The sequence below is a fragment of the Sinocyclocheilus anshuiensis genome, unplaced genomic scaffold, assembly GCF_001515605.1.
Source record: "Sinocyclocheilus anshuiensis isolate Anshui unplaced genomic scaffold, SAMN03320099.WGS_v1.1 scaffold1597, whole genome shotgun sequence".
NCBI classification, from domain to species: domain Eukaryota; kingdom Metazoa; phylum Chordata; class Actinopteri; order Cypriniformes; family Cyprinidae; genus Sinocyclocheilus; species Sinocyclocheilus anshuiensis.
Window position 1 is genome coordinate 795,099 of NW_015536587.1, and position 10,228 is coordinate 805,326.

General features: G+C 38.2%; 1 protein-coding gene across 1 annotated transcript in view; it reads left to right on the forward strand.

The window, feature by feature from the left end:
• The window catches only part of LOC107703225 (talin-2-like), a 175,722-nt gene that overhangs the window by 129,967 nt on the left and 35,527 nt on the right, over nt 1-10,228 (forward strand). Inside the window, exons 22-30 of the mRNA XM_016505777.1 lie at nt 353-466; nt 565-678; nt 775-909; nt 3,116-3,244; nt 3,330-3,432; nt 5,148-5,356; nt 5,834-5,953; nt 6,136-6,333; nt 7,932-8,071. Of these exons, the coding sequence (XP_016361263.1) occupies nt 353-466; nt 565-678; nt 775-909; nt 3,116-3,244; nt 3,330-3,432; nt 5,148-5,356; nt 5,834-5,953; nt 6,136-6,333; nt 7,932-8,071 (1,262 nt within the window). The remainder of the gene's footprint in view (nt 1-352; nt 467-564; nt 679-774; nt 910-3,115; nt 3,245-3,329; nt 3,433-5,147; nt 5,357-5,833; nt 5,954-6,135; nt 6,334-7,931; nt 8,072-10,228) is intronic.

The window sequence follows — 10,228 nt, forward strand, 5'->3', positions numbered from 1 at the left end:
TTATTCGGAGTAATATAATAATAATAATTAGTAGTAGTAGTAGTAAATAAAAAAATATATTATAAAATTATTATTTTATTTATATAGTAGTAGTAGAAGGCAATTATTATTATTATTTTATTTTATTTTTTATTTTTTTGGCCAAATTTTGTTGTTCTGCAAAACAAGCACAAAAGAAAATGTAATTTTTTTGTAAATCACAATTTTTAGTATTTTATTTTTTAGCATTTTTTTTTCCTCCAAATTGTTCAGCCCTACTGATGTAATAGTCCGCCACAATGTCCACATTCGTTATTTGCTGTGCTAGTAATTATTGAAGCTGTAATTCGTTATTGTTATTTGTCTGGAACAGAATGCAGCAAAACAGGCCGCAGCTGCAGCGACGCAAACCATTGCCGCTGCCCAGAATGCAGCTGCATCCAATAAGAACACCATGTCACATCAGCAGCTCGTGCTCAGCTGCAAGGTATTGTGGGTAATTCTATTCTGAGAAATTCAGGGCACTCATTTATAAGAGAATTTAAATGAAACTATTCTGACTGTGGATTTGTGGATGCTCTCCAGGCTGTGGCCGACCATATCCCACATCTAGTGCAGGGAATGAGGGGCAGTCAGGCCCACCCGGAAGATCTTGGTGCCCAACTCGCCCTTATCATCGCCAGCCAGAGTTTCCTGCAGGTAAAATGCAGTGTTTGTTCAGCAGCCTCTGATTTGTCAATAAATTATCCTCACATTGTTTTTGTCATTGTTTGTGTTTCATTTGTCTCCAAACAGCCGGGAAGTAAAATGGTGACGTCTTCTAAAGCGGCCGTTCCGACGGTAACCGACCAGGCAGCTGCGATGCAACTTGGTCAGTGTGCCAAGAACCTGGCCACCTGCCTGGCAGAGCTGCGCACAGCTGCACAGAAGGTGCCCAAAGTTTACTGCCTTCTAGTAGATCCAAAACACCTTTAAACAATGAAGCATATTGTAATAACCTTACTACAATGCACTGCATCAGGTGTAGAGATCTTTCCATTACTCATGTTTTAAAGAGACAGTTCATACAGAATCGAAGATTTTCTCATAATTTAAGGTGTGGTCATATTTACAGTTGTTAGGCGAATTTTCACGGTCAAAATGGGAATCTGTGTGATTGGGACCGTGCCGGTTCTCCCTATACACAACGTAGGCTACTCTGGGCTTCGGGTGTGAGCTTAAGCGGACAAATACACACAAAAATATGTCATACTGACTGCCTTGGCGAGTTTTCACTTAAAAGCAGTCAGTTTTGTCTAAAGTGAACATAAACAGTTGGAAAAGTAACTGAATGCTTGTCAGTATTTTAGATCTGTGCAGTCGGTCTTAAAGTGACCAGAGCCTAATAAACATACTGCTGTCTGTGTCATTTAATGTTAATCAAACAACAAATGAAAATGAGAGAATCATTCAATGTTCCTCACTGAATAACTTTAAAAAGAATCAGTGCATATTTAAAGGGGTCATATGAAGCGATTTCAAGTTTTCCTTTCTCTTTGGAGTGTTACAAGCTGTTCGTGAATAGATAAGATCCCTAAAGTTGCGAGGACTAAAGTCTCAAACCCAAAGAGATATTCTATTTAAAAGTTAAGACTCGTCTACGCCCTCCTAAAACGCCTCGTTTTAGCACGCCCCCACATGTCTACGTCACTGTGTGGGAAGATTTGCATAACTCCGCCCAAATGTTCACGCAAAGAAAGAAGGCGTAACTTTGATACTTTGATGGCGACCATACTCGCTGTAGTATTGTCGCCGCCGCCGCCATGTCGTGGAGATGCTGTTGTGTTTTGTTGCGAAAGCGAAAATACTTTGTTTGTCCTTCCAAAAGAGGACGCAACTAGAAATCAGTGGTTAAGTTGTATTTACAACGCTGTTCCAGAACAGTTCAAACCAAATATTCATGTGTGTTCAACGCATTTTACGGAGGACTATTTCCTGGGAGAGTAGCCTACAATGCCGGCTGTTCTGACTCACAGTCTGTAAGTACGTTTTCATATTTAAAGAATTTGCCACTGATGATTCAAACGTGAGTTTTGAGCAGTGTAGAGTAGCGCTTGTTTTTTGTCATTTCTCCGATCACAAATGCAGACATGGTGTTATGTTTACGCGGCCCGATGCAACGCAATGCGTAAAAAGACAGTATAAGTCATTATAATCAGTAATTATGTCCCCACTGGATGCAACAAATGCCTCGTTTATAATGGGTTTTATTGTTTTTGTCGCGTTGCACTGGGACACGGCATCACAGTATGGTAAGGGGCGTAACATTTCCGTCACATGCTTGAGGTATTCGGCCAATCACAACGCACTGGATAGCTGGCCACTCAGCGTACACCTCGCTTTTCAGAACGATGAGCTTTGTAAAAATCGACGCGTTTCAGAAAGGCGGGGCATAGAGGAGCAACAATAATGTACAGTATGTGGTTTTTTTACCTTAAAATCGCATAAACACATTTCATTACACCAAATACACAAAATAATGTTATTTTTTAGCAACGTCATATGACCCCTTTAATTCATTTATGAGCACAATGACAGGGGGCCCTGACAAATTGTTGCTTAGGTCCCCCAGAAGTCAACTGGTGACCGATTTGCCAGCGCAGATTTCTCAAGGGGGTTCATGTTGGTCATGCTAATTTGCCAGTTTGGCTAACAGAAAGCTGCTTGGATTGAAAATGACTTTGTAAGCTGCTACACTATTGACAGTACACCTTAGTCTATTGTAGCCATTCTGAAATTAACAAGGATGAAAAGAAATAGACTTACAGTCTTTACTATGGCACACATTGTATAAAGGTCCTTGATCACGGTCCCCAACATTCCCCAACTCACATTCAAAACTGTTTTATTAAGTTTTTATCTACTGGAAGTTTTCCAGAAAGACATTTATCAGCTGAACAATTGATATGTTGTTAAACAACAGTACAGTCCACTAAAGGCACTGTACTTCAGTCCCTCACAGTTCTGTATTGATTCCTGTCAAAAATAAATATGGTGCTTCCCTGTCTAAGGTGTATGGACAATGGAGCTTTTTCATAAAAAATTAACTGAAATGTGTTGTTGTTGTTTTTTTTTATCTTTGTGTGTTGTATCATAGGCTCATGAGGCGTGTGGTCCTCTGGAGATCGACTCTGCTCTCAGCGCTGTTCAGACACTCAAGAGTGAACTACAAGATGCCAAAATGGCCACACTGGAAGGACAACTCAAACCACTACCTGGACAATCGGTAGGTGAAATTTACCACATAAAAATTGATCATCAACTTGTTAGCAGTAGTTCTCACCGTTACTACTTCACGCTTGTGTCTGTAGTTGGAGAAGTGTGCTCAGGATCTGGGAAGTACGTCTAAAGCTGTGGGCTCCTCCATGGCCCAGTTATTGACCTGTGCTGCCCAGGGCAACGAACATTATACTGGTGAGACGACTTATGTTGCTTTTCAGCATATGAAACACAATACTTCAGGAGAATCTATCTGTACTGAATATGAAATGTGCAGTATAACAACAGGATTTACACAAGTAGGAAATGTTCCTGGATTAACGTCCCATCAACCAATTTACCCTCTGAATTTTGGGTTAAGGCCTTGATTGTTTGGTAGAACACAAACAGCAAATGTTGATCCATGAACATATCTTGTTTTTGTAAATCACGTTAAGCCAAATTATGTACTATTTATATACAAATTTGAATAAAAACTCCAAGCATGCTTCATCTAAAGCACTTTAGAATGCTTTCAAGATCTTATGTGTGTTTGCCGGGAATCGAACCCAAGACCTTGGCCTCCCTAGTGAAATTCTCTACCAGTTGAGCTAAACAAAAAGTAGTTAATCATCCAGGGTTTTTATTTGCAGAAATATCTAAATTTGTCTTCTAAAAATGCATCTACAAGATGTTTGGCTGAGTTTTCCCAACAAAGCTGCTTGTTCCAAATTAAAGGCATGAAAACTGAGAGGAGAGCGATGCTGTAACTTACCTGCACCACCCATCAATTTTTCACTCTGTCTGGCTGGATCGCTGCTCTCTGGAGAGCTTCTCAAGCCAAGGGTATAACTAACCCCCGTCCCTCATTAATCTTATTTTCCCTAGATTTAACATACCATCAGCAATTGGGCTCTACTTGGCTGGATAATGCAATTTGATGTAATTTGCCTGCATTGGCCCTTCCTTTTTTTGCTTTCTGTTCTATAAGTAAAGGCCAGATCCCATATGGTGCCTTATTTTCTTTCCACACTCATTTGTTGGAACAGCAGGGGCATTCTGGGTCAACCATGCACCGAGGCTTAAAGCTTTATATGGAACAAGACATTTGGGCTGGGTGCTTCAAAAATGTCCCTCATTTTGCAATACAGTTTATTGAAGTCGGTCATTAAATGTAAAAATAAGGTAAAAAATTAATGTGTTGCTAATTTATAATGTACAGATATGATGCAAGACTGTGCAAAAGTGGACGACCAGTGTTGATAATTAAAGGTAGGGTAGGCGATTTCGGAGAATTAACACTGTTATATCGGTAGATCACTGTGATAGATATAATCTAATAAAAAATAAATAAATAAAATAAAATAATATTGTCCAAATTAATTTGTCTGACTGTTATATTGGTAGATCACTGTTATAGATATAATCTAAGAATGCCAAATATCATCCCATTAATTGGTCTGACTGTTATATCGGTAGATCATTGTAATAGATATAATCTCAACATGGCAAATATCGGCTGATTAATCGGTCTGACGATTATAGCAGTAGATCACTGTGATAGATATAACCTCAGAATGCCAAATATCATCTGATTAATTGATCTGACTGTTAAATCGGTAGATCGTTATAATAGATATAATCTCAACATGGCAAATATCGGCTGATTAATCGGTCTGACGATTATAGCAGTAGATCACTGTGATAGATATAACCTCAGAATGCCAAATATCATCTGATTAATTGATCTGACTGTTAAATCGGTAGATCGTTATAATAGATATAATCTCAACATGGCAAATATCGGCTGATTAATCGGTCTAACGATTATAGCAGTAGATCACTGTGATAGATATAACCTCAGAATGCCATAAATTGTCCAATTAATTGGCCTGTATTTGTGTGTGTGTGTGTGTGTGTGTTTGCGGCAGGTGTGGCAGCAAGGGAAACTGCTCAAGCTCTGAGGACGTTGGCCCAGGCCGCGAGGGGAGTGGCAGCGAGTACCGTGGAGCCCCAAGCTGCAGCGGCCATGCTGGACTCCGCCTGTCACGTGATGGAGGGCTCGGCCATGCTAATCCACGAAGCCGACCAAGCCCTAGTGTGCCCTGGTGATGCCGAGAGCCAGCAGAGATTAGCACAGGTAGGACAACGCACATTAAACCACATGCAAATAAAGACAGCTGTCCACCCATCTTCAAGAACATTTATTCAGTGACAAGTAGATGCTGAAGTAGAAGTTTGGTTAGGTTACATAGTTACTTAAAAAAGAGTATTTATTCATCTTTAGCATTCTTCAGCTACTGTGTTAAAACCAGATCAATCTCCCATCAGATCCCTCTTGGCAATTATCTCCAATAAACTGAGCTATTTTCTATTGTTTCTCTGTTTCTCGACAACCTTTTTTTCTGGAAGGTGCCAGCGTGCCTCCTGATTCGCACAGGTTCCTTTGGGATGCAAACATATTGCTTGGCATATGTATGTGACAGTGGCATAAATTAGGGACACAGATTTCTCTGTTGTGCCAAGGGGCTGATTTGAATTTTAGATTCACGCCGCATCTCTCTGGGCCTTTGTGGAGTTATTGGTGGGAATGTGTGTATTTGTTGGTGTTTTTCAGGTGGCGAAGGCTGTCTCTCACTCCCTCAATAACTGTGTGAACTGCTTACCTGGACAGAAGGATGTGGACATGGCTCTCAGGAGCATTGGCGAGGCCAGTAAGAAACTGCTTGTGGAAAATGTGAGTTTTTTGTCAGTTCTTTACTAGCTACTAGTGAGTCTAAACATAAAACTGTGTAAATGATTTAAAAAAAAAACATTATTATGTAAATTGTCACAATTTCTGAATGTTGTACACAGAAATTCCTTCTGATCATGTTTTATGAATGAGGCCCAACAGTGATCAACCCTAACTTTTTCCAGCTTCCTCCATGCTCCAAATCCTTCCAAGAGGCCCAGACGGACCTGAACCACACGGCAGCCGAGCTCAACCATTCAGCTGGAGATGTGGTGCAGTCTTCACGTGGGAGCAGCAGCCAGCTGGCTGTGGCTTCCGGGAAGTTCAGCCAAGACTTTGATGAGTTTTTAGATGCCGGCATTGAGATGGCCGGACACACTCAGGTACAGTTTTATTGCCCTCTTAGAGCTGAGAGATGGTTTATAACATGCTTCACCCACAGAGAAATCTCATTGGTCAATGTGCATTTATGCATTTAGACAAAAAGGAAGTCAATCCAACAATATTCATAATACACAATGCCAGGTTTGTTAGACAACTAGATTAGGTCCAAAATCCCACTTGCATAACTGCATATTGATCAAATATGTTCTTTCTGAATGTGAATTTGTTGCTTTACACAACATTTTCAACTAATTAAAATTTTTCATGTACTCACTCACCAAGGCTGCATTTATTTGTTTAAAAATACAGTAAAAAGAGCAATATTGTGAAATATTATTGCAGTTTAAAATAAGTGTTTTCTATATGAATATATTTTAAAATGTAATTTAGTCCTGTGATGCAAAGCTGAATTTTCAGCCTCATTACTCCAGTCTTCAGTGTCACATGATCCTTCAGAAATCATTCTAATATGCCGATTTGCTGCTCAAGAAACATTTCTTATTATTATCAATGTTGAAAACAGTTGTGCTACTTGATAATTTGTAGAAACATACTTTTTTCAGAATTCTTTGATTTGAACTTCAAAAGAGCAGCATTTATTTAAAATAAAACTTTTTGTAACATCGTTCAAAAGTGACAGTAAAGACTCTTATAATTTAATGCATCCTTGCTGAATGACTATTATTTTCTTTAAAAATAAAATCACCTTTTGAAAGGTAGTATACAATAGTCACGTTTTCTAAAACTCTATATATGCATTTTGAAGTTCTGATTCATTTGTTAATTAGTGCCTCTCATCTTATTCACTCAGGCACATAATTGTTCCAGAGAGCATCCTAATGAAATCTTTGATGATGTTCTGGTTCTGCATGTTTTGTTGATTAATTTGGAGAGGCGGGAGAGCAGAGGGGTTGATGGAGCGTGACATGCCCATTAAAAGTTGACTGAGGGATAGTGTGGGACACAGAGATCTGGCAGGACAGGACAGGCCGGAAGCCATCAGCAGATAGTCTAGCTCTGTGAGACTAAGGTGTCCATCGAAATGATGTGTAAAATAAGAGCCACAGTTTGCTCTTTAAGGGCAAAATTAGAAAAACATATCAACTTGGCTCATGAATATTAATTATGTGGTATCATATAATTAAAATTCAGTAGGCCTACAATGCCTTGTTTTGCACTGTTCTTTACACAAAGCTGTCATATGGCTATAGAAGACGTGAAATATGTTGCATAAGTAAGCCGTATGGACCACATTTATGATATTTTTTTTGTATTTTGCATTCTTTTTGAAGTTTGAAATTTTATTAATTTATAATTGCATGGAAAAGTATTACAAGCAAGTTGCAGTTTACATCTTGCAGACTGTTTTTCTCACCATTCTAAGTTTACATCGTGCAAGAAGAAAAGTCAGAAGTGTGAAATAAAAAGTTGAAATTACCTTTGTTTTTATTCTGTGGCAGAATAACTATCCCTTTAAATTTTGTAACCATAAAATATAACCTGTTTTGAAAGAACACTGCACATTTTTCTGCTGAAATAAAGTTAAAGAACAACATAGTTTGATTGCAGGCTGAGCTGCCATCTTCTGTTTCCATAGTCCAAAGATGACCAGATCCAGGTGATTGGCAACCTGAAGAACATCTCTATGGCATCCAGCAAGCTGCTGTTGGCTGCCAAGTCCCTCTCCGTAGATCCAGGGGCAGCAAACGCCAAGAACCTCCTCGCAGCTGCGGCACGGTAGGAATGAGCTTCATTCGGCAGTCTAGGGAGAGTTTAGTGATCATTAACCAGTCATCCTAAGGGTCATCCTGCTGGCCAAAGACAAAAACAATGAGCTTTCACAAAATCAGAAACTGTGTATGAGTGTGTAAGGACATGCCTACCTAGCCATATTTTGAGACATTTGTATCCAGAAGTGAGCTAAATCTGACAAAACCTTTGGGGGTATCCTCATTTGTTAAACACTGTAAATAAGTTTTGTATTTTTCTTTTCTTTTTTTATGTAAAAATGCAGAAAGTTTTCTGTTAGGGTGTGAATTAGGGTTAGATTATATTATTTATAACTAGCTGTATATAAAAACAATCACACTTTAGTTTGGGGACCAATTCTCACTATTAACTAGCTATTAACTACAGCTTTTACCTCAATAAACTCGTAAATTGCTGCTTATTAATAGTTAGTACGGTAGTTGTTAAGTTTAGGTGTGGGGTCAGATTAAGGGATCTAAAATGTGGTCATGCAGAATAAGGCATTTATTTGTGCTTTATAACTATTAATAAACAGCCAGTATGATAGTAATATGCATGCTAATAAACTAGTTAATAGTGAGAATTAGTCCTTAAAATGAAGTGTTAAAACAATAGAATTCTGTTGAATTATCTATGTTCTGTCTACCAAATATCCCCTTGAGGAAAACAAATAAATACACATTACTAGGTCGAGCAAACATGTTTGGAGAGTGTGTTTGCTTGTTTATCTGTTTTTTTGTTTGTTAGTTTGCAAGTGTTTGTGTTTATGTGTGTATGTTTGTTAGTGTATGAGTGTTTGAGCAAATGGTTTGTTTGTTAGTGTGAATGTTTGTCTTTGATTGTTATTGTGTGAGTGTGTTTGTGATTGTTAGTGTGAGTTTTGTTTGTTAGTGTGTTTTGTCTGTTAGTGTGAGTATTTTTGTGTATTAATATGCATTTTGTTTGTCATTGTATGAGTAGGTTTGTTTGTTAATGTGAGTTTTTTGTGAGTTTTGTTTGTTATTGTGTATGTATGTTTGTATTTGTTTGTTTGTGTGTGTGTGTGTGTGTGTGTGTGTGTGTGTGTGTGTGTGTGTGTCTGTATGTTTGTTAGTGTTTGAGTTTTGTTTGTTATTGTGCTGGCATGTTTGTGTTTGTTGTTGTGCGAGTATGTTTGTGTTTGTTAGTGTGTCAGAGAGAGTTTTGTTGGTGTGTGTGTTTTGTTAGTTATTGTGTATGTTTGTTTGTAGTGTGTTTTTTGTGCTTGAGTTTTGTTTGTTATTGTGTGAGTATTCTTTTGTCTCTAGTGTGTTTTGTTTGTTAGTGTTTAAGTTTTGTTTATGTGTGGGCGTATTTTTGCTTGTACACGTTAGGCTTGCTGCGATAGACAGTATTTTTGGTTATACCGGTGTTAACAGCCGCAACACCGGTTACGTCATTTGCCTACCGCGGCACCGCCCCCCACCGTCGTTTAGATTTTTTTATAGTAACAAAAATCATTTAGCCTAGTTCAGTTAGAGGACAGCTACTTTTAAAAGCTAAATGCTCAATGCAGCATGCCGAACCGTGCGCGAACGACAATGCACCACGGAGCAGGAGTCAGATTTTATTTATCACGTGAGGAGAGCTGGCTGACAAGAGTGAGGTGAGAAAGACAAGATGATGGCAGAAGATTGTTTAGAAAGGAAATGCAAAGGCGCCTGTTTGGCAATATTTTAGATTTTGAAAAGCCTATTGACTGAAGTTTTTTTTAAACATTCGTTTCTTATTTATTTGGGTCCACGGTGTTTGCTGATTACTTTTTTTAAACTTTGTGTATTTTTATTTTATTTTACATCAAGGTGTATATGCCGTGCCTCCAAGCTTTCTTATTTGTTTTGATAATAAACGTTCTCTGTTTCTTATTTATTTGGTTCCAGTGTTTGCTGATTTTCAGTTTTTTTTTATATTTAAGCTTTGTGTAAGTTATTTTATATCAGGCCTATAGCATGGTGTAGTTTTATTGGTTTTGTTAATGAAAGTTCTACGAGTGAGTTTGTCGTTGTACTGTTTTGTTGTTAATTTAACGATGGCGTCTTATTTAATATTTGTAATAATTTTATTGTTACACTTTCAAAAGTGTGGTTATTTTATTGGCTTGTGTTTTTAAATTCCGTATCATTTAAA